General features: G+C 40.5%; 1 protein-coding gene across 1 annotated transcript in view; it reads left to right on the plus strand.

Annotated features, from left to right (window-relative positions):
• Positions 1-25,688, plus strand: part of ADAMTSL1 (ADAMTS like 1) — a gene marked incomplete at its 5' end in the record, with an annotated part of 912,424 nt that overhangs the window by 739,928 nt on the left and 146,808 nt on the right. Inside the window, one exon of the mRNA XM_077765085.1 lies at positions 19,041-19,251. Coding sequence (XP_077621211.1) covers positions 19,041-19,251 — 211 coding nt within the window. The remainder of the gene's footprint in view (positions 1-19,040; positions 19,252-25,688) is intronic.

Genomic DNA, 25,688 nt, shown 5'->3' on the forward strand with positions numbered 1-25,688 from the left:
TGAAAAACAGATTCCATATAAGAACTTTCAATGCTAAAGATACTCTAAGAGATGGACAGATTACTCAGATGACAGAAGAGAGGACCCAGGTGAATATAATATACTCTTAACTAGAATAAGAAAGAAATTTTCCCAAACAACTGAAAGAATTCTTTTCTTTATATATCATTAACACTATAGAAATGAATTGAGTATTTTATGTACAGCAAAGAAGATACTAGTTCCCTCAGGTAAATATATATATAGATATGTATGTCAGTATATGTGTGTGTGTGTGTATAGAAGATATGTATGTCAGTATATGTGTATATATATGTGTATGTGTATATATATATATACACATGTATGTCAGTATATGTGTATATATATATGTATATATATATATATATATATATATATATCAGTAAGAAAAGCCTTCCTTACTTTTTGAGAGTAAAGAGTAGAGGGTAAGGGGTCAAGTGGGATATGAAAGAAAAAGGAAGAAAACAGTTGCATTGATAAAGCATGAGGATTTTTCTAGCAGTTGAGTGTGAATGAATAATAATCAAGAATTAGGAATTCAGTTGACCTCCATGTGGCATGAATATAAAAACCCTCTTAGGAGTTTCTTGGAAGTCATCGATTCTAGTGTTCCTATTTGGAATTTAGTTTCTGGGTTGCCCCACTATTTTTCTTTTCCTAACTGAAAAAAAAAAAATGGATGAAAGTCTCCAAGGATCCGAGGACAGCTAGAAAGTTCTCTGTGGCCTGGGAAATGCTGCATTAAGCTAAACCATTAATTATTCTAAGTGTGGGATAAAGCAAGCAAAACTGAAGAGCAAAAGAGTTCTTCTAATTTGGATATAGTAATAGCAATAATTCCAAGGAACCACAAATAGGCCCGAAAAGGAACCCAGAAGGCCCATTCTTCTTATTGTCCCCTCCTGTGTATGAGAAATAATACTATAACAATAATGACAATGATAATAGTAATGGAAGCTGCTAGGTGGTATTTTGCTCCTACTCTCTGTGCAGGCAACAGGCTACCAGGTAAGAATACAGTTAAGAATTCGAGAGGCAGAACACTTAGAATTGAATCCCTATATGTATATACGCATAATAACCATACCTATGTCTTAGGTAGGTATGAGGATTAAATGAGCTAGTGGATATGAAGTTTGTACAACAGTACCTAGTACATAACAAGCATCCCATAAGTCCTGGAAGCTATTTTTGTCATTATTGCCCCATCTTACATAGAAAGAAGTTGACGTTCAAAATTGGTAACTTGCAAAAGGTTATAAACCACAGGTGGAAGTATATCCCAATGTCAGTCTGCTAGAATCCAAAGTCAAGATCAATCTGGTTGTTTGGCACCACGCTCATGCACCTCCTCCTTGATAAACATAACTCAAGGATTTAGGGCAATTTGTCGGTGCTATTTGGATCCAAGTGTGTTTAAAAATAGTGTTCCAGGGATGAAAGTGCTAGCAATAAATGAGCATCATGGGTAATCAAAAACAAATGAGGGATTTAATGAGCCAATAGAAACCCTATATGAGGATTTCAGTTTATTCAGACTCTAGCCTGATAATAATCCCCTAACTCACCCTGAGATAACAAAACATCAAAGAGTGAAACATACATTCTACTTGAAGAGATCTTCAAACCTAAAATGCAAAATAATTTTAGGTCATTTTTGTGTGGTCTCATATGAAAACATTTGTGAAAGACCTGACTCGTACTCCTCAAGTAAACAGACTTTAGAGCTAGAGACTGGACAGGCTGCTAGTCTCCATGTCCCACATGTCCACATGTGTGTTTCCCTGCACTGATGGAATTAATCACATCCTGCATCCATAGCTAGGTGCTTCCTCTCCTGATTCCCCATACATCAAACTCTGGAGACAGAGATGGGGAGATCTCTCCAGGGGAAAAAGGCTCTATCTTTTGTTTTCCTCTGCCAAGCCAGGTTTGAATTGAATTTATGGTCTGGTTAAACATGGTGGAAGGCCTGCTTAAAGAACTGTCTGTGTCACCTCATGCCATAGGCCTGTTGGAATTCTCACCAAAGCCTGTCACTCCTTCAGATGAATGGGAAGGGAGCAGGCTGGGCAGCTGGTTCTCACAATGAAGCACATGCCATTCAGCAGTGACCTAGGAACTGTGAGTTTGAACTGTAGTGAACTTAAGTCACCTTTGTCACTGGGGCTTTGGCTGGCCACTGTGACTCTATTTTCCAGGCTCTGTTACTCACCCCCGTAATTCTATCAAGGAAAATAGGAGTGAGAACAAGAGTTTGCCAAGGACTTCCTAGGCTTTCTACTCCTTTCCAGCCCCAACCGTGGAGGCCAATAAATATGAGTTCCCAAAATGCATCATACTTTCCCACACCTCATTCTGCACAGAATACCTTCTTTACTTCTGCCTTTGCCTGACCACCTCTTACTCTTCAAGCCTCAGCACAGATATCACCACCTCCAAGAAGCCTTCCATGACTCTGTGACTTCCCTCTTGACTCTCAGTCTATATTTTTGTGCTTCCCTAACACCTCATGTTTATCTGTTTCATTCCTATGAGCCCCACTGAAATCCAGTCTGTGTCTCATTTGCTGCTCTGTTCCTTCACATAGAACCTGGCCACAAAAAGTATTTAACAAACACTAGTTGAATGAATAAATAAATGAATTGCACATTTTACCATGTCTTGTAGTTGTCTTGGAAAGCTCTTAAGATCAAGAACTCTTTTTAGGTCTGTGGCCCCATGATTGAGCATGATATTTAGTACACAGTACATTGTCAACAAATGAATACATGGGTGTGGGCACACATACATATACAAATGGCCAAATAAGGGGGCGCCTGGGTGGCTTAGTCGGTTAAGCATCTGACTTCGGCTCAGGCCATGACCTCATGGTTCGTGGGTTCGAGCCCCGCATCAGGCAGGCTCTGTGCTGACAGCTCAGAGCCTGGAGCCTGTCTTCAGATTCTGCATCTCCCTCTCTCCCTGACCCTCGCCTGCTCATGCTGTCTCTATCTCTCTCTTAAAAATAAATAAAACATTTTAAAAATGGCCAAATATGTGGGTGGAAGAAAAAATTAAGTCTATGAAACCGACCAAACAAGTATGATGAAAGGAAAGAGAAGACAGAATCTCACTGGAGATAACAGAATCGGGTCTGTGGATCCTGACATAAAGGACTGACCTTCCCAGGCATTTATGTCACTTGCAGAGAAACCCCATGAATATAAATGTCCACAAAGGTTTCTATTTACAATATAAATAAATAGATTGAAACTCCTCAGAAGAATTGACCCATTCATTTGCTGGACTACTGTAACAACACACCACAAGCTGGGTATCTTAGAAGAACAGAAATTTATTCTCTCACAGTGCTAGAGGCTAGAAGACTAAAATCAAGGTGTTGGCAGGGCCAGTCTCTCTTTCTCTCTCCCTCTCTCTGAATCCTGTAGGGGAAGGATCCTTCCTTGCCTCTTTCTAACTTTGAGGTGCTTTGTCAGCAGCCCTTGATGTTCATTGGCTGGTAGATGTATTCCTTCTGTCTTCACATGGTCATTTTCCCTGTCTGTCTCTGTGATCAGATTTCCCCGTTTTATAAGGACACCAGTCATATTGGATTAGGACTCACCCTAATGACCTCATTTTAACTTGATTACCTCTAGAAATATTCAATTTCTTTTTCTTTTTTTTAATAGTTTATTGTCAAGTTGGTTTCCATATAACACCCAGTGCTCATCCCCATGAGTGCCCTCCTCCATGCCCATCACCCCCGTTCCCCTCTCCCCCACCCCCATCAGCCCTCAGTTTGTTCTCAGCATTCAAGAGTCTCTCATGGTTTGCCTCCCGCCCTCCCTCTCCCCAACTATTTTTCCCCTTCTTCTCCTTCATGGTCCTCCATTAAGTTCCTCCTAATCCACCTATACGTGCAAACATATGGTATCTGTCCTTTCTGCCTGAATTATTTCGCTTAGCATAACACCCTCAAGTTCCATCCATGTTGCTACACATGGCCAGATTTCCACTGTATAGATAAACCACATCTTCTTGAATCCATTCATCAGTTGATGGGCACTTAGGTTCTTTCCATGTTTTGGCTATTGTGGAGAGTGCTGCTGGGAACATTGGGGTACATGTGCCCCTATGCATCAGCACTCCTATATCCCTTGGGTAAATTCCTAGCAGTGCTATTGCTGGGTCATAGGGGAATTCTATTGTTAATTCTTTGAGGAACCTCCACACTGTTTTCCAGAGGGGCTGCACCAGTTTACACTCCCACCAGCAGTGTTGGAGGGTGCCCGTTTCTCCACATCCTTGCCAGCATCTATAGTCTCCTGATTTGTTCATTTAACCACTCTGACTGGCATGAGGTGGTATCTCAGTGTGGTTTTGATTTGTATTTCCCTGATGTTGAGGGACGCTGAGCATCGTTTCATGTATCTGTTGGCCATCTCGACATCTTCTCTTTGGAGACATCTTCTCTTTGGAGAAGTGTCTGTTCATATCTTTTGCCCATTTCTTCACTGGATTATTTCTTTGGTGAGTTCCTTATAGATTTTGGATACTAGCCCTTTATCTAATATTTCATTTGCAACTATCTTTTCCCATTCCGTCGGTTGTCTGTTAGTTTTATGGATTGTTTCCTTTGTCGTACAGAAGGTTTTGATCTTGATGAGGTCCCAATAGTTCATTTTTGCTCGTGATTCCCTTGCCTTTGGGATGTGTCAAGTAAGAAATTGCTGCGGTGGAGGTCAAGGAGGTTGTTTCCTGCCTTCTTCTCTTGGGTTTTGATGGTTTCCTGTCTCACATTCAGGCCCTTTATCCATTTTGAGTTTATTTTTGTGTATGGTGTGAGAAAATGATCTAATTTCATTCTTCTGCATGTTGCTGTCCAGTTCTCCCAGCACCATCTGTTAAAGAGGCTGTCTTTTTTCCATTGGATACTCTTTCCTGCTTTGTCAAAGATTAGTTGGCCATACATTTGTCGGTCCAATTCTGAGTTCTCTATTCTATTGCATTGGTCTATGTGTCTGTTTTTGTGCCAATACCATACTGTCTTGATGATTACAGCTTTGTAGTAGAGGCTAAAGCCTGGGATTATGACACCTCCCATTTTGGTTTTCTTCTTCAATATTACTTTGGCTATTCAGGGTCTTTTGTGGTTCCATACAAATTTTAGGATTATAAATACTTGATTTTTTAATAAGGTCACATTCTGAGGTACTGGGAGTTAGGACTTCAACATACGTTTTGGGGAGGACATTATCGACCCAAAATAAAGAGAAAAATCTTAGGCTTGGGGAGTTTTAATAAGGAATGCCATCTGCAAATCAACAAACAGACAGAGATCTTCATGGCCTGATTTGATGGGTGCCCCATCACTTCACCCCAAATACTTGATCCCAAATCTTAAATGCCTTATATTCTACTTATGGTAGTGACTAGAGGAAAACATAAATTACATCAAAAAAGATGTTCCACCTTCTTAGTGCTCCTAAAAACACTTACAACACTAGCATTGTAAATTCCAAACAAGGGGCCAAATGACAGTACCTCAGATAGGGTTGCAAAGAGGATCCACTTGATATGGGTTGGGATGGTGACAGAAAGCTTCCCTAAAGAAGAAGGGCTTGAATCAGACCTTGAGGTAGGAACATGAAAGTCCAAGCAGAAGTTGGAAGCAAATTCACAGATGTGAAAAGGGAAAATGGCATATCAGGAAGCCAACATGTGGTTAAGCTTGGCAGCAGCTCACTCTGTTTGAGGCAGGTAATCTGGAAAAGAAAGAGTTAGTTCATCTGGTGGAAGACCTTCAGTGTGAGGATGCTGACCAATTAAGATAAAAATGAGAAAAAAATAATAAAAGCCAACAGATGGTTAGAGCAAGAAAAAGGAAACCAACAAAATGACATTTGTGTGTATGATCTGAGTAAATCCTTCTCCAATTGACCACAAGGAGAAAACCCTGCAACTATTTTTAGTAGAATATTTCCACCTGGAATTCTAAACAAGCCAAGTAAAATCTCAAACTCCCCAGGGCAGAAGTGATTTTGCGGATCACCTACCCTTCCAACCCATTTCTTGGGAAGCTCTTATGTGAGTTATAACAACCAGCAGATATTCTATCTCATTGTAATGTGCTGTCACTTAGATGACAGGGTAATCATAAGATGGGAAGCAGAACTTTAGATGTTTTATTTAAATCAAGCTACCTGTTGGTAAACAGGCACATGGGCATTTCTTGGGCAGCGGAATATCATAGAGAAGTGTTGGGAAGGAAGACACTCTGTATAATTGAGCCTAGTTTTGGTCCATTTGCAGTTTGGTATGCTCCGTGAAGGAGGGAGGTTTAAAGCAAATGGCATGCCAGTAATGAGATCATAAGTCCATATGTTGCTGCAAGTGCCATTTTTTAAGCACTGTTCATTAATTGAAAACAAAAAACAAAGAAGCCTTGACAAGAGTTATTTGCAATGTTGATCATCTTTATTTATTTGTTTCTTTCAAAGAAATGATTTGGAAGGTAAGGGAAACACTCCTGGCTAAAACAGTCATTTTGACCACACTGTTTTCCAGTGGAAATGAGTGCTTTGCCATCTCAGGGGTTTGGTAATCCTGACTATAAATATTTTTAGGGAGCCAAAACCTCATGCCAAAACCAACTGACTTCCAAGAGAAGCACAGTTGTACCTCCTGTTTGCTGATCTGTGCAAGCTCCCCTTTCACAGAGAGCCCTGATTCTCATCGTGCTATTTATCACATATGCTTTGAGTTCATTTTTAGCCTTCAAACATGTTTTTACTCTCTATTGTCTAACACCTCCTCTGATCTTTTCACTCATCTTTTCCTGGGCCACTTTAAGGGCTTTTCTAAAATACAGAGGTCGTATGTGAAGGTAGCAAATGCATCTGCTATGGTGTGTAACTGTTTTTCCAATCCTATCTAGCTTGTCCTTCAAGATTCCCTACTCTGCCCTCAGGGACTTAGCAGGGCAGGAGTAAGCGGAGTTCCCTTCCCAGCTTTGGGGAAATCACGTGTTTCTTTGAGCCTCAGCTTGTGTATCTATGAAATGGAGATGGGAATACCAGCCTTCAGTACTTCTGAGGTAGTAGGATCTGGCAAGATAACAGAGATGAATGGACTTTGTGAATTGCAGTCAGCCATGTAAACAATAAATGGTCATGAGCTCCATGCTGTGTGTCTTCTGAAACTTTGCAGTACTCATGGGTCAGCCAAATCATTTAGCGGTTAGCCCGTTGCTATAACCTAACATGGCTATGTCTCTTGGGCATTTGTCGGTTCTCTCCACCTTTGCTGAAAGCACACTGAAGGTCATGAGCATGTTTCCCACTTCTGTATCTGTCCTAGTGCTGAGAGATGAATGCTTGAATGAGAAGTTAATGCAGGCAGGTCACAGACATCTTTTCCCTCAGTCTCTATAATGTATGGCTACTTTATCTGACTCCTGATTAACTCCAGGAAGACTTATCACTCTGCTCATTTAATCTCTATCCTTACAATAATCATCCTTGCATTTAACATTTACTGAGCACCCAGTTCATGTAAGCTAATATTTATAGAGCCCTTAATTGATGCCACTGTGCTAAGCTCTTTTCATAGATATTCTAATTTAAACCTCATAACAACCCTTTGAAGTGGATATCACTATTATTGTCATTTTAAATGTGAGTACATTGTTAAGTGACTTTCCCAAGGCTGGCAATTAGAGACTGGCAGAGTATAGTTCCTTCATGGATAATCCACTTCCAAAGCCCAAGATCTTCTTTGTTATGCCATACTGGCACCCTGAGCATCTACGACATGCTGGGCACTGCAGTAAGTGCTAGAGGTACTAAGGTGAACAGCTCACGGCCATTGCTGCCTTTGCGGAATGCAGAGTCTAGTGAGAGAGACGGACACGTAGAAACATACCTACAGCATAATGAAGAGGAGTCTGAGGGAAGAAAAAAATGCCATTAGGAGGAAAGAGACAATAGCATGCTGCAGAGGGAAAGGTCCAGCTCTGCCTCATGGAAAGGTTATCAGAAAAGTATTCAGAGGCAGGTGATGTTTAGAATCCAGCCAGAGAGTCAGAAGAGTTTGCCAGCCAGAGAAGATGGGTACTCAGCAAGGCTCAGGTTTAACCTGAGATTAAATCAGAAACTCCTTTGTGAAGCACACTATAATCCAGCCAAGCAATTGAACCCTGGCTTGTAGGTAACAGGGAGCCAATGGATGTTTTCTATAACTTTTATTTTGAAATCATTTTATTTTTTTAAAAAGTTACAAAAATAGTACACAGAGCTCTCTTATATCAATTTCCTCAATTCCATAGTTATTAACATTTGGGGGGTATTTGAGAATAATTTCAGGGGACATACCGTTGCATTTTAATCCTTCAGAGTTACTACCTACGGACAAGGATGCTCTTATAAATAAGCACAGTATAACTATCAAAACCAAGAAGTGACACTAATTCAGCATCACCATCTCATTTGCAGACTCCATTCAGATTTTGCCAGCTGTTCCAACAATGTCCCTTTTAGGTGCAAGATCCACTCCAGGGTTACCTGTTACAGTGGGTTGCCATTTCTTTTGAGACTTCTTAAATCTGGGACATCCTTTTCTTTTCTTTCATGTTCTAGACAGTTTTGAAGACAATAGGGCATTTTACTGTGGAAAATGTCACTCTCTTTGAGTTTGCTTGATGTTTCTTTGTGATTCATGAATTTTTGACAGAAGTATGCTGTATCCTTTTTAGTGCATTGTATCAGGATACAACGAATGATGTTGTGTCCCATTCATTGCTGAAGATGTTAACTCATTACTTGGTTAAGATGATGTCAGCCACATCCAGATGGCCAACAGACACATGAAACGATGCTCAGCATCCCTCCTCATCAGGGAAATACAAATCAAAACCACACTGAGATACCACCTCACGCCAGTCAGAGTGGCTAAAATGAGCAAATCAGAGAACTCTAGATGCTGGCGAGGATGTGGAGAAACGGGCACCCTCCTACACTGTTGGTGGGAATGTAAACTGGTACAGCCCCTCTGGAAAACAGTGTGGAGGTTCCTCAGGAAACTAACAATAGAACTCCCCTAGGACCCAGCAATAGCACTGCTAGGAATTTACCCAAGGGATACAGAAATGCTGAGGCATAGGAGCACATGTACCCCAATGTTCATAGCAGCACTCTCCACAATAGCTAAAACATGGAAAGAGCCTAAGTGTCCATCAACAGATGAATGGATCAAGAAGATGTGGTTTATCTATACCATGGAATACTACATGGCAATGAGAAACAATGAAATCTGGCCATGTGTAGCAACATGGATGGACCTTGAGGGTGTTATGCTGAGCGAAATAAGTCAGGCAGAGAAGGACAAATATCATATGTTTGCACGTATAGGAGGATTAGGAGGAACTTGACGGAGGACCAAGGGGGAGAAGAAGGGGGGAAATGGTGGGGGAAAGGGAGAGAGGCAAACCATGAGAGACTCTTGAATGCTGACAAAAACTGAGGACTGATGGATGTGGGGAGGAGGGGGGATGGGCATGGAGGAGGACACTTTTGGGGATGAGCACTGAGTGTTATGTGGAAACTAATTTGACAATAAACTATTTGTAAAAAAAAAAAAAGATGATGTCAGCCAGGTTTTCCACTGTAAAATTAATAAGTACGCTGCATTTATTGTTAGAAGCAAATAAGTATTTTTATAGGCAGATAATCTGAAACTAAGTAAATTCCTCATCAACCTTTTACCTACCAGCATTAGTATTCATTCATTGATGGCTCTTGCCTGTATCAGTTATTATTATGGTTGACAACTGGTGACTTTCTAAATTCTATCTTCTTGATTATTAATCTTATTTTATTATTAATAATAAATATTTTTAATAGGAATTCTGAAAGAAAGAGCTTCTCATTTATTTACTTACAAATTTCTATATNCCAGGAGGAGCCCCTTCAAACTGGCTGCTGTATCCTTTTGACATTTACTTCATCATCCTTTGAGCACTTCCCAGTTTTCTGGCACAACAAGATGTTCCAGGCTCATTTTTGACTTTCACAGCCCCTGCCCCAGAGCCATTTCTACAGGAACTGATTTCCTCAGTAGAGAATGCGATTTAGAATCCAAAATCTGGGCACTTGATATACTTGATTTTTACTGAAATGTCATTGCTTCTAGGCCTCTCAGCAGAGAGATCTAGGAAATATTGTATGCATATATGAATATTTATATACATTCAATTACATCTGTTAAAAACCATGAGTTCACACTGTTTTTAATAGCAATCCGATTCCATAAGGTTTATTCTAGTCTTCCCACTTTCCATATCTGTAACTCCTTTTTTTGACAGTAAGAAATCTGGATCCCATTCGCCTTCGTGTATTTATGTATTTATTCAATCTTTTCTGTATGTCTGATCTCCAGATATCCTGGCCCAGTACTGAGCCCTGTCACATGCTAGTGAACCCCTCCTCACCAACTCTCAGGCTAAAACTGAGTCCCTACAAAGAAGAGAAGAAGTTGGGAGGGCAGGGAAGGAGCCAGTGAAAACGTTCAAGTCCATCCACATAGAGCCCTCTTACCCCTACCTGGTGCACTGGACCAAAACTGAGTCCTAGATAGGCTGGTCTCCACCCCACTGAAAACTCAGCTCAGACTCCAATGGAGGTTTTTTAAGCAGAGGAGGTAAAGTGACCAGATTCACATTTTAGAAGCACTGGGCTATGGCTAAATTGGAAACTGGGAGATATAGGGATAAATTGGGAGCCATCAGTAATAGTTCAAAAACCTTAAGGGAACACAGGGTCCTAGACAGTGTTCCGTTGGAAAAAGAGGTTTCTTTGCCTTCCCTTAGGCTTTCTAGAGCTGGCCACGTTCCAGGCGTCTGATTTATTATTGCTTGATTGCTTTCTACCTCCTGACCTCAGAGACATTCTAAAGGAAACAGATATCTTTGGAAGACTTTTAAAATATCATAGGATAGAAATGTTACATAGAAATGTCAAGTTGGAGGATTACACACAAGTTTAAAGAATGCTTCTAACAAATAATTGAAATGTACAATGGTGTTTTGCCTCTCAATAATTGCATCTTTAAGTATTGAATAAAGAAATAAGCCCTACTTTGCCACAAAAATCAGGGTAAGAGAAGGCTCTTAGGGTGCAGATTGAGGTGGAGAGAGTCTACCTTTAGAAATTACATGCATTCATACCAGCAACCAACAATGCACTTCTGGAGGCAACCTTCTCCAAAGGAGTAGAGGAGAAAAAATGTTGGCAACTCACATAATGAGCTCTTGTCCAAAAGAAGGCAAAAATCCCTCCTTTTATATAGCTAATACAAGCACAGGCTGCTACAAAATGCCAACCACCATGGGTCCTTGACTGCCCACATTATCTCTGATGGCCACCTTTACAAAAAACAAACATATCCTTGGGGGGACCACACTCAGCCTTTGCCCATTTGCTGCCAAGTACCATGGCTGGTCTACTGAAATAATAACTCCAAGTATATTCATAACCTCAGGTGGCATCAGTGTGTTGTTTTCTATTTTCTAAGAATAGATCTGTCATTTTGTCACTTGTCATTTCTGAAGTTGTAAGCACCAGGAATCCTGGAATTTGTATCTCGGATCCACTTTGAATTGCTGTATTCATCATCCTCACCCTAAGAGGCAGAACAATATACTATTTAGGCATGCAGGACCCAGACTACCTGGGTTTGAATCCTGATTTTCCTGTTTACAAGCTGTGTGACTTTGGATAAGTTACTTGACCTTTCAAAGCCTCTGTTATGTCACCCTGTAAAATGGGGTAACTTACAGAGCCTTATTCAAAAGTGAGTAATAAGTGACTTTGTATATGTATCACACATCTTGGGTAAGCTTTGCCATGATTCCTGCCAGGACCTCTGTGAAAGGGGATGGGATGTTGCAGTGCTGAAGCTTATAAATCCGTAGTGCTGGCCTCTGTGATAGGAACAGCCCCATTCTCAGTGCCCATGTGTCCAAGTCATGATGAAATTGGATGTGGTGCATGTGGTATTGACATCTATGTGAGACATGGCATCAGGCAATCGAAACCATGACTGATTAATCATTTAAGTTCTCTAGACCTCAGCTCCTTGGTGCTAAAATGCACAAAATATTAGTACCTACCTCACAGTGCTGTGGAGAAGATTATAGGAGGAAGTGCATTGAAAACAACTAGAGCAGTCCCTGACTCATTGTAAGCTCTGTGTAAATGTAAGAATTACTATTGTTATTGGCTATAATGTGTGAGGTCAGCCAGATTGCTGTCATATCATGGCTTATGGCTGTGGCTAAGGGTCTCTGCCTAGGCCAAAACAAGAGGCTGGCCAGATCCAGGCAGAGTGACAGGATCAGAATGCAGTAGGCTGGGTGTTGGGCAGAACTCCAGCACATGAGGGAAACTAAGTGGGAATTGGAAAACCAAGGCTAAGCTTTAAAATCCAGTTATAAACACAGGCCAACACAAGTACATCTGATGTTGGGCAAAGGGCAAGAAGACTAATCCCAGCCCTGAGGGGTGGAAGGTAGCTCTCTGTCTCCTGGCTACTCGCGGTCAGGAGTCAGTTACTCAAGAGCTGGACAGGGTCCAGCCTGGAGCTACAGAGCATCAGCTGTGATCTATCAGCTCCCAAGCCTTCCCTTCAAGCAGGTTTTGACAAAAAGTGCAGGAATATGGAGAAGAAGGCCAGAGAGAGTAAAAAGCAATGTGGAAAGAGAATGCTAGAGGAACCAGAGTTCTCCATAGCATTTTGGCCAAGGGCCTAACCATGAAGCTAAACACCTGAAGCCTAGAAACTGAAAGAAACAATGGTGATCATGTTTATCCTTATAGAGTCAGGATCCCTTAGCCAAAACCATCAGGGCAGATGTGTTTTGGAATTCAGATTTTTTTTTTTGGACTTTAGAAATATGTTAGGGTTACTATAACATAAATTATGTATTATTACCCCTAGTAAATTCGGGGGGTGGGGGAGCCACAGAATGCCATAATCCAACAGGCTAACACTGCTGCAGTGAAATATAAAAATATTAACACTAAGTGGGATGCAACCTATAAAGGCATCATGTCAATTCAGATTCAATGTGTCCACAAATAGTTTGCACCACACTGAAGAAAAGTTTGTAGTGTTCACGGCTTTGGGGACTTTGAAATGGGCTGCTGATAGCTATTCAGTGGACAGAGCTGAAATGGTTGACCAGCCAAGTGACTAAACCAAACTTCATACACAGTTCACTGGGGCTCTACTCAGTTTGTGTCACTTCCTACTTACTGAACATCTATGTTCCAGGCACCACACTATTTATAGTGATTATAGTGACATATTGGTGTCCCAGGACCACCATAACATGGCACCACAGATAGGGTGACATAAAACAATAGAAATGTATTCTCTCACAGTTCTTGAGGCAGAAAATGAAGGTGTTGACTCAGCCACACTCCTTCCGAAAACTGCGAGGTGAATCCTTCCCTGCCTCTTCTAGCTTCTGGTGTCTGCTGGCAATCTTTGACAACCCTTGGCTTCCAGAAGCATCACTGCAACTTCTGTCTCTGTCATTACATGACATTCCCCTGAGTGTCTCTCTCCTTTCTGATGAGAATACCATCATTCTTGGGGCGCCTGGGTGGCTTAGTCGGTTAAGCGTCCGACTTTCGCTTAGGTCATGATCTCGCGGTTCGTGGGTTCGAGCCCCGCGTCGGGCTCTGTGCTGACTGCCAGCTCAGAGCCTGGAGCCTATTTCAGAGTCTGTGTCTCCCTCTCTCTCTGACCCTCCCCTGTTCACGCTGTCTCTCTCTCTCCTAGAAATAAATAAAAATATTTAAAAAAAAAAAAAGAGAATACCATCATTCATACTGGAGTAAGAGCCCACCCTACTCTAGTATGATTTTATCTTAAGTGATTATATCTGTAATCCCCCTACTTCCAAATAAGGTCACATTCTGAGTTAGGACTGGTCACATACTGGAGGTTAGGACTCCAAATTACAATTGAACCTAAAATAAATGCTAAACCAAAATTGGCGTTGTCCCATGCTCCCATCAAGATAACAGTGGAGCAGGGTAGTCAGGTTATAGGTGCAGTGAGCACAGCAAAGAAAACATTCAACAGATTAACAGGGAGAAGAAAAAATTGCAAACCATATATCTGATAAAGAACTAATCTCCATAATATAGGAGGAACTCCTACAACTCAATAGCAAAAAACAAAACAGAACAAAACAAGCTAATAACCCAATTTAAAATAGGCTAAAGACTTGAAAGTCATTTCTCCAAAAAAAGACATATCAATGGTCAACAGTGTATGAAAAATGCTCAACATCCCTAATGATCAGAAAATGCAAATCAAAACCACAATGAGATATCACCTCATACCTGTCTGGATGGCTATCATTGATAAAACAAAGGACCACAGTGTTGACAGGGATGGGGGAAAATTGGAACCCTTGTGTGCTGTTGACTGGGAGTGCAAAATTGGATAGCCACTATGGATAACAGTATAGTGGTTCCTGAAAAAAATTAAAAATAGAATTACCACATAATCCAGCAATCCCATTTCTGGGTATTTATCTAAAAGAACTGAAGTCAGGATTTCAACAAGATATTAGCACCCCCATGTTTGCTGTAGCACTGTTCGCAATAGCCAACGTGTGGAAACAATCTCAATGTCCTTCAGCAGATGAATGAGCAAAGAACATGTGGTTTATACATACAACAAAATACTATTCAGCCTTTAAAAAGAAGGAAAGTTTTCAATGTGTGACAATATGGATGAACCTCAAGAACATAATGCTAAGTGAAATAAGCCAGTTACACAAGAACAACACTGCATGATTCCACTTGCATGTGATAGCTAAAACAGTCACATTCATAGAATCAAAGAATGGATGGTGGTTCCCAGAGGCTGGATGAGAGAAGAAAGGAGGAATTATTCATCAATAGGCATAAAGTTTCAGTTAAGCAAGATGAGTAAGTTCTAGAGATCTACTGTACAACATTGTGTCTATAGTCAGCAATACGTATTGTACACTTAAAATTTTGTTGAGAGGGTATTGTGTTCTTACCACAATAAATCCTTGTTAAGTGTTGATAATTTCCAAAGGGGGAGGTAAGTGTGAGACTATATAGTAGGCGAATTTTACCTACGTGAAGGCTCCATGGCTGAGGAAGTAACATTATCAGTGAAGGCATAGAGATGAGTAAAAGTCAACCAGGCAAAGTGAGGGAGAAAGCACTAATGCCCTCACCCTCTGTGTAGGAGGAATATCTCTGTTTTCCCTTCCCTCCCTCCCCCACTTTTGGTGTAAGTTGATTCAAACACTTTCAACCCAGAATCAGCAAAGTACTTAATACACAGATAGCTTCTGCTGACCTCCTCCCTTGAACATAATATATGGGCAAGCAGATAAGTCTGTTTTGTGAATTTGATGAACAGTGTTGAAGTGGCCTCATGGCTGCCAAAATGCCTCTGCTTCAAGGCCCCAGTGACTGAATTTCTGCCAGAGGTGGAGGCAGGAGTGGGAGCACTAGAAGTGCAGAGCCCATTCTATGACAGGTCTTAGCCTTGGACAGCATTCACAGTGTAGGCAGCTCCTTTGTGAAACACACACATTGTGGTCATCAGCATTGAACATGGTTGTTGGATTTTGTTTTATAGTCACAACATTTATCATTTTACTGAAAAGTGGGGGGAACACCCTTTTTTGATCTTTATTTATTTTTGAGGGGGGGAATCCAAAGCATGCTCTGCTCTGACAGCAGAGAACTCGATGCAGGACGTGAACCCACAAACTGTGAGATCATGACCTTAGCTGAAGTCAGATGCTTCACCAAAGGAGCCACCCAGATGCCCTGGAAAATATCCTTTTTTGAAGCATAACAAACAGAGAAACGTGTACTAATCCTACATGTGTGTCTGTGATTTTTCACAAAGTGGATCCAGATATAGCACCCAGATCAAGGTAACATCCCAGAATCCCTCCCCCCAAATCCCCTTTTCTAGTTATTGCCCACCAAGGGTAATATCCTAGAATCCCTCCCCACAGGTCCCCTCTTTTGGTTATCGCCCACCAATGGTAACCACCATCCTGACTTTAACATCATAGATTCATTTTGTGTTTTGGACTTTATATAAATGAGAGCCCAATATGAGCTTTTGCTTTTGTACCTTTCTTTACTCAATTTTATGTTTGTGAGATTCATCCATGTTGCTTGTTGTTAAAGTTTATTCTCACTGTTCTGTGTTTTTGTATAAATATGTCATCATTTTTATCCACTCAGCTATCGATAGACATTTGAATTGTTTCCCATTAGACCTAATGCCACTGTGAATGTTCTCATATATGTCTTTTGATGAACATATGCATGTTTGGAGGGGAGAGCTATGCTTGTATTAGTTGTCTATTGTTGCATAACAAATTTCTCTAAATCCTAGTGGCTCACAACAAAAATAAATGTTTATAATCTCTCACCATTTAATGAGTGAGGAATTTGGGAGCAGCTTGGAAAGGCAGTTCAAGGTCTCTCATGAGGTTGCAATCATCTGGAGGCTAGATTCAGTCCAGCAGGTCTGCAGACAAGGTAGCTCACTCATGTGCCTGGAAGTTCCTTTGCATGTGAACTTTCCTGAAGACTGTCTGACTGTCCTCATGACATGACAACTGACTTCCCCCAAAGTGAGCAAAGAGAGAGAGAGCCAAATGTAAACTCTATTCTTTTTATGATTTAGCCTTGAAGGTCATATAGCATCACTTCTGCTTAATCTTATTCATTACAAGTGAGCCAGTAAGTTCAGCCCAGACTCAAGGCTTCATCTTTAGAAGGAAGAGGCAGCAAAGAATGTGTGGATATATTTTAAAACACAACATTTTAAAGCTAGGAATTAAGCCAAACTAGAAATCTAAAAATAAGTTTATAGAAATTCACACGAGGACCTAAAAGAAATACATATTCAACCCAGCTTCTCTTCCATTCATTTAAAATCTTGCAAATGTTTATAGGAGAGTTTTCAAAGTATTCCCTGGAAACAGCATGGTACAATAGAATGGACAAAGACTTTGGAGCCAGACACACCCGAGTTTGAATCCTAGATTCACTACTTACTAATTGTGGGTTTGGGGCAAGCCAACCTCTTAGATTTTCAGAATTCCTCAATTATAAAATGGAATAAATCAGTAGAGCCCGTTTCATGTTGTTCTGGAGGTAATTAAATGAGATAATGGGTGTAAAGTGCCCACTGTGCTGGTAGGTCCCTTCCATTTGTTCATTTATCAGGAAAGTACTAACCATGTACGTTAACTATCTAGAAGGGGCTAAAATGAACACTGTGAGTGATACAAAACTGACACACAGTGCTTGCCTTCAAGAGGTATATACTCCAGGGGCGCCTGGGTGGCTTGGTCAGTTGAGTGTCTGACTTTGGCTAAGGTCATGATCTTGCAGTTGATGAGTTCAAGCCCCACATCAGGCTCTGTGCTGACAGCTTAGAGCCTGGAGCCTTCTTCGGATTCTGTCTCTCTCTCTCTCTCGCTCTCTGCCCACCCCCTGCTCATGCTCTGTCTCTCTCTGTCTCAAAAGTAAATAAACATTAAAAAAAAATTTTAAGAAGAGGTGTATACTCCAACAGGGCCCTTAACATTAAGGCAGAATAACTGTAATATAGTTAGGAAAATGATCAGTGTCTGGTGAGGGTAAGGACACAATCCTTTAAACATGGATCAAATTTGGATACATAGAAATAAATGGAAGACATCTTAAAGGATGGACTATGAAAGGACAAAAAGTATTTCAAATTCAGAGTAACAGCTTGCATAAAGACAGAATTATAGAACCAGGGGTATGAGCTAAAAATAATGAAGTTGTTTGCTACATGCATGACCTAAAAACGGGATAGATAAAAAAGAAGGTAGTGGAAGTAGGAGCTGGTGACGTAGTTATATATTAGAGTAGCAGAAAGAGATTAGGAGAGTGTGCACTCAGTTTTGCAGTCTGATGAAAAACATTAAGGCTAAAGATTTTTAAGCTGATTTTCAAGGCTAGCTACAAAAGCTGAGGGTGGGGGGTGGTGCTAGCTACTGAAGGATCTATGGGCCATGCTTTTCTTGGCTAACTCCTGTTTGTAGAATTTTCATGCCTCACATTGTAAATAGAACTTTCCAAAACTGATCATGAAAGAACACTTCCTACTCCAAGCCCAGGCAACTTAGCGTTTTCCTTATCATTCCCATTTTGGAGGCTGGATCAATAGGGAAATGGAATGGGATTGTTTTTATAGGCCCTCAGCTCACTGTAAATGTACTTCTCAAGACTTCGCCATTTGGAATGGCCAATTATGCGCTCAACTCCTCTATGTGTATTTGACTTCTACTTCCAGATAATGAGCCATTCTCTCCACTTATTTCCCCTCAAGAAGACTGATTTATTTAGCAAGCTTCATTTTTGTTACATTCTCCAGTCCTAAGTAGTGATGATATGTATACATAAGACAGAGACATTTCTATGCTGTGATGGAAGGTTGAAGGAAGCTGGAGCCAACGACCTTTTACTTTGAAGCCAAAGAAAAACAAGCACAAATTTTTCAGTCTTGCTAAGAATGGGAACTAGACAGATTAGCAGAAAGCCTTCTTCTAGACCTACTATTCAAGATGTAGTGCCCAAAGCCTTTCTCTGTTCAGACCTATGTCATATCTATCATACTCCCCCTTATTTTGATGAAATTTGTATATTTTATCAAAATAGACATAGTTATAACCATTCTTGGTGATTTTATGGGCAAAAATGGATGTTCCATTTTATCACCCACTTTGTTTATTTTAAAAGCATCCTAGAGTATGTAGGAGAGGATGGGTTCTAGGCTTGGGATACAATTCTTAGCCAATCTTGTGCTGGAACTTCTCACATTCTCAGGTATGTATTTTTACTCTGTTAGCAACACTTGACATCATGATATTCTCTACACAGGTACTAAGGGTGTCCTGGTCCCCTCTGGTTTCTTCCCAGGTGGGAAATTGGCAAGTGGAGTCCATGCAGTCTCACCTGTGGGGTTGGCCTGCAGACCAGAGATGTCTTCTGCTCCCACCTACTTTCCAGAGAGATGAATGAGACTGTAATCCTGGCCGATGAGCTGTGTCGTCAGCCCAAGCCCAGCACGGTGCAAGCTTGTAACCGCTTCAACTGCCCCCCAGCCTGGTACCCTGCACAATGGCAGCCAGTGAGTTCTGGGGTTACTCAATTTTGGAGTTGGTGTGTACAGTTCTGACTCAGGACAGGGAACACTCTCTTCAAGGAGCTTTGTCCCATTAAGGGAATGTTCAAGGTCTGTTCCTCCTTCCCTTCTTAGTACTCCGTCAACTTTATTCAGATCAAGATATTTTCATCATAGTACTGTGCTCTTTCTATGGTTTCACACCAGTGTCATCCAACAGCATTTCAAGACCCATCTGTTAAACTGAGTATATTCACAACAAAGCTTTCACCACGCTAAGAAGAAAAATATTTTTTTATTTATTTTTTTATGTTTTATTTATTTCTGAGAGAGAGAGAGAGAGAATAAACAGGGGAGGGTCAGACAGTGAGGGAGATACAGAATCTGAAACAGGCTACAGGCTCTGAGCTAGCCATCAGCACAGAGCCCAATGCAGGGCTCGAACCCATGAACCATGAGATCATGACGTGAGCCGAAGTCAGACGCTTAACTGACTGAGCCACCCAGGCACCCCATGAAAGAATTTTTAAACAAGGACAATGTGGTAGGTTTTCCATAAAGCTAAATTTGTTCTGACTTTGTACCCTTTCTAGTTTTTTACTGTTTGAAATTCTAGGAGGTAAGTGTCCTAGGCAATGAATTTTCATGAGTTTATTTCTTTTAAATATTATTACTTACCAGGGCACCTAGTGGCTCAGTTGGTTAAGTGTTTCGCTCTTGATTTCGGTTCAGGTCATGATCTCATGGTTTGTGAATTTCAGCCTTGGATTGGGCTCTGCACTGAGAGTGCGGAGCCTGCTTGGAATTCTGTCTCCCTCTCTCTCTGCCCCTCCCCCACTCATGCTTTCTGTCTCTCAAAATATATAAACTTTAAAAAAAAGAAATTACTTTCCAAAATAAAAGATTAGAAATCAAGTCAATTCCAGACTTTTAAAAATTTCCCAAAGCTCTAAGAACTATTGTTTTAAAGCAGCGGTTAGCAAACTACAGTCCAAAGCCAAGGCTATCTCATAGCCAGTTATTATAAATAAAGTTGTATTGGAACACAGCCATGCCCATTTTTTTTATGTATTGTCAATGACTGCACTGGAAGGGCAGAACTACATGGTTGTGACAGAGACCATTTAGCCCACAGCACCTAAAGTATTCACTGTCCTTTACAGAAAAACTTGGCTAACCCCACTCTAAAGCATACATTATAATAATACAAATACCATAATATTCTATTGAAAACAAATATATACTTATCAAGTTTTTGTTGAATAATTTATTGCATGCCTTTAAAACAGAGAGGAATTAGGTTATTTGGACAGAATCTTATTTTGCATTTCTTCTTCATGGGGATATCAGGTGTATCTTTCAAGTGACAACAATGGTCACAAAAAGTAAGCCTGAATGGTGAGGGGGACAGGCATCCCAGTTTTGCCAAAATAGTTTTCCCTCTCTAAAGTGTCACAATTAAAATGATAAATTATATAGTTATCCAACTAAGGAGAGAGTATAGTAGCTTATGTACCCTTGCCTCAGTGCTGAGAGAGATACCATCCCTAGACTGCCATGCATTCCCATGCTTTTTCACTACCATTTAGCAGCAAAACTCTAAAATATAAAGTATCTGGGAAAAGATATTGACTGACTACTTCCTTTTACACCTTAGCTCATAAATACCATGCTTCTATGTGATGGCTGTGGAAGTCAAGAGGGTGATACATATATTTTTTTTGAATGCCTATGTACCAGTGTTCTGTTAAGAAGTATTATTACACACCTAACTGAAGTTAATCTTCACAACAATCAGTGAAAAGTAGGTTTTATCATCTTCGTTTTAGGTTAGAGAAAACTGGGCTCATAGTGGTAGCAATTTAGGGTTGGCCATCAACCCAGTTCTCTGTGATCCTTTCCACTACACCCCATTGTTGGAGACTACTATGGCTGAAATAGCAATCAGGGATTATCGAGGAGTCTCCTTGTTTTACACGTTAGGTAACTGTGGCCTAAATATGGTCTTGCCCGAGAGCATAAAGCCTGGTGCAGAACCCACATCTCCTGATTCCAGTATTTTTATACTGGTTAGCTTTAACTAGAATGAATCCATGACCTCAAACTGCAACACAAACTAATGCCAACCCTAAGACAAGACGAGGAATCAACCCAAGTCAACCTCCACTACTCTATTAAGTCCCCATATTATTAACTTACGTCTCTGTTAGGTACATAGTTCTGGAAAAAATATTTATCAAATGAAAACATGAATGACCGGATCAAGAATACTGCCCCACATACCTAATAATGCTGACCTTATATCTTATTGATATTTTTTTATGGTTATAGGTGCTAATAATGAAACACCAACCTCTTTTTAATAGCCACACATGCTGCAAAATAATGGCAGTGGCCTATGATTTTTTTTTCTTCAGTTTTCAGAGCTCTTCCATATACATAATTTTTTTTTATTTATTGCCACTGCCACTACCCCCATGCCCAGTGTCCCCATTTAATACAGTGGATTTCCAAAAAATTATATTATTCTTCCATTTCCATCTCCTAGGCCTGTTAACACACAAATTTATTTTTCTACTTTTTCTACTTCCTTCCATTAGGGAGGAGCTTTTGGGCTTGAGTCAGGTTTAAGTCCTTTTTTCAGGAAACTAATAGTACACAGCTCTTTGAAGTTCATTCAATGAGCTACTGACTACACTTCATTAAGGCCTTTAAAACATTTCTTCCTTATACCTAATACATAGTAATTGTGAAATCTCTTCAAACATAAGAAATAAAGAACATAGAAAGTGACACCCACCAGGGATTCTTTCCTCTAGAGAAAAACCCCTGATAGTCATGTGGTGCATAGGGTCTGTTTTAAAAATCCTTGATCAGTTTTAGGAATCTTTCTAAACCAAGAGGAAACAATAGACTATTCTTCGTATAGGATTTCCTAGAATACTCTGTCTTTAGGTAAGCTTTGTTAGATAAAATCAGCTAATATTGACCACTTGTTAAAGGAAAGGAAGTCATTGTTTATGCCATATGGTAGAATAAGGCAAAAGTAACTTGGGGGTCTCCAAGCCAATTGGCTGTTGGCATAGGACACCAATTAGTTAAGACACTAGCTGTTGACCACCCATTTGCCTGGTTAGACCTCTGGTTCCTTGGTAGTTCTTTTTTAGACAAGGGGACCTGCCATGTACTCGTATGGTCTTTTCTATTTGGATCTACTAGAGGACAGTGCTGAAGTCTCTAATCCTTCAACACCCAGCTTATAGTCTTTCTCCATATGAAAGAAAAACAGATGGAGTATCCAGCGCTTCATTCAAAGGAAGACATAATGACTTGATGAACGTTGGCCTTTCTGGGGAGAAACACTGTCCTTTGAAGAAAGAAACTCCTTCTCTTTGCACTGGGCTACCACTGACTTCATGCGTATGCTTTTCTTCCTGGGGAAAAAAAAAATGACTTGAATAGTAATTTTCCAGATGAAAATGTAACCTCCTTTGTCTTCTGTAGGGCACTTGGCTGACAAACGGCAAGTAGCCAATATTGACACATTCTGCAGGTCTGGAGAGGGCTAGTATGCAGTCTGGGTTATATATGTTAAATTTTTCATTTTCTAAACAATTACAAATGAAACAAAACTCTAACTCTAGATTTGGCTTAGGGGGTCTTCCTTATTTTAGTTCTCCCACTTCATACTTAACCCTTTGGTTTTTACCTCTGATCTTTTGTGAACGATTCATTTCTCTTTATCAGTTCGTTGGCTTGTGTTTAGTTGGCTTTGGAAACACATATTTAGTGCATACCCATCCTAACTCTCTATTTTTTAAACACGTTCATCATCATCATCATCATCTCTGGTGTTAGCTATGTTACTTTTTTTTTCAATTTTTTAAAATGTTTTATTTATTTCTGAGAGAGAGACAGCATGAGCAGGGGAGGGTCAGAGAGAGAGGGAGATACAGAATCTGAAGCAGGCTCCAGGCTCTGAGCTAGCTGTCAGCATAGAGCCCAATGCGGGGCTCGAACCCACAATCCATGAGATCATGACCTGAGCCGAAGTCAGATGCTCAACTGACTGAGCCACCCAGGTGCCCCTGGCTATGTTACTTTGTACCCACCTCACAAGGAATTATATCACACTGGTGGGCTATGGTACCATGATTGAGAATCACTGCTCTATATGCCATCAATCAATCTGAGACACCTTGATCATGAAAGTCTTCTGCTAGGAATTTCTTCAGTGACATTCCATTGCCATATAGAGAAGCCAAATGGTTTGGTCAGGCCTTCATCCCCTGCACATCTGCTACTGCCCACCTCCCACCGTGCTTCTCCCACCCCTGCTTGCACATTCCTAATTGCCCATGCTTCTTCCCACCCCCATGCAGTTCCCCGCCCCTCTGTCAAATTAGGCAGGAGTCCCACCTCTTCTACCAGGACCCCTCTGCTATCTTCCTACATATGGTGTTTATGGTCAGTGCTGCTCATTGAACAGTCACAGTCCACCTTACTGTCTAAGCACTTTCCTGTGACTTCTGGGTTAGACCATAAGGTCAATGAGACAGAGACTACATCTCAGGTAGGTAAAGCATGGAGCATGGTGCTGAAAGATTCCATGGCAAGTCTGCCCAGTCTATTCATTAATCACTTGCCCCATTTCAGGACCTTCCTCTCTTTTTAATAAGAGCAGCACTTACTATGTTTCGAGCAAAGTTCTAGGCACTTTATGTATTTGATTCATTTAATCCTCACTACCCTGTGTGATTGTTACCACTGTCCTTCCATTCTGCAGTTGAGGGACATAGAGCACTATGAAGTTACCATGAATTCAAACTTCATGTAGCAGAACTCTTTCTTCTGTTCTCACATTTTCTCTTTTAATCCACTCACAGCAATCCTGCAAGGGAACAAGGCTCAGAGAGGGTGTCCTTGCCCCAGTTAACATAGCCAATGAATAGCAAAGGGGCCCTGTATGCTTCAAAGCCTTTCTCTTTTCCACTGTGCAGTTCAGCTTTCCCAAGACCTCTTTACCATTTCCTCCAAAGTATTAAATTGTGAGGAAATCTGACACTAGCCCTAAAATCAGCAGTTTACATAAAGCTCACTATTTGTTGTCTTATCCAGGGCAGTTAATCTGTGCATGTTTCCTGTTGCTGCTGTAACAAATTACCGCACATTTAGCAGCTTAAAACAACGTGAATTTACTATCTTATAGCTCTGGAGGTCAGAAGTCTGAAATCAGTTTTACTTGGCTAAAATCAAGGTGTTGGCAGGCCTGTGTTCTTTCTGGAGGCTCTCAGGGAGAATCTATTACCTTGCCTCTTCCAGCTTCTAGAAGCTGTGTGCTTCCTTGGCCCATGGCCCCTTCTTCCATCTTCAAAGTGCCTCACTTCAACCTCTGATTCTGTCCTTTCTCTCAGACTCTGACTCTCCTTCCCTCTTAAAAGGACCATTGTGACGACACTGACCCCACCTAGATAATAGAGGTAATCTCCCCATCTCAAAATGTTTAATGACATCTTTAAAGTTGCTTTTACCATGTAAGATCACATTTTCACAGGTTCCACATATTAGGACATAGATATCATTGTTCAGCCTGCCAGCCTTCTATATTGTGGGCTAAACATTAGACTCTATTAATTAGTACAATATTCTTGAACTTAAAATTAAATTGCCACTCTGCTCACCACCATCTGTGAGCCTCATATGCACCAATATTTCTTTACTCATTTTTATTCTAAAAAATAAATGAAAAAGAGAAATGAGAGGAAAAGAGAGAGATGCTAGAGGGGTTAACTGAGATGAATTAGGGAGTCCACTCTGAAGCATAATTTATATTTCTCTGTATTATGCATGTTTTATGATCAGGATTGTGTCCACCCAACTATACACACATATTGCACACATCTGTGCAGAGACTGAAACAATCACCATGACCCCTGTTTTCTCCCTTGCTTTAAACTGTGATTATGTGGCCATTTCCCTAAGAACTTTTTTTTAATCAGGGTTACAATTCAAAACGCCTATGGTTTAGCTATATAAAAAGGTCAATGTGAGCAGAGCCACTGCTAGTAATAGTAAGAAAAAAGGTGAATTTTAATGACAACTGCAAATGCTTGAGAGTTCACTGTTTTCATTTTTTGGTTTTAAACACACACACACACACACACACACACACACACAAAAGAATGACTTTGGTCTGGATTTGAGGGCTGAAGACTGGCAGGAAGAACCAATTGAGTCATCAGTTTTGTTACATTCCAGTGACTAAAATATAAATTCTCATAATTTAGAAACCATGCTTATTTAAAATGTTGTATTCAGGGAGGAGAAAAAGAAACTATCAGGATGTTTATCTTATTTTTGGCAGTGTATTTTATAAGGAAATGAACACTTGATCCTACCTTTAGAATCAATAATAAATGTAAACAAAGCAGAGATTAGAAGTA

The sequence above is a fragment of the Crocuta crocuta genome, unplaced genomic scaffold, assembly GCF_008692635.1.
Source record: "Crocuta crocuta isolate KB4526 unplaced genomic scaffold, BGI_CrCroc_1.0 scaffold687, whole genome shotgun sequence".
In the NCBI taxonomy this organism is placed as follows: domain Eukaryota; kingdom Metazoa; phylum Chordata; class Mammalia; order Carnivora; family Hyaenidae; genus Crocuta; species Crocuta crocuta.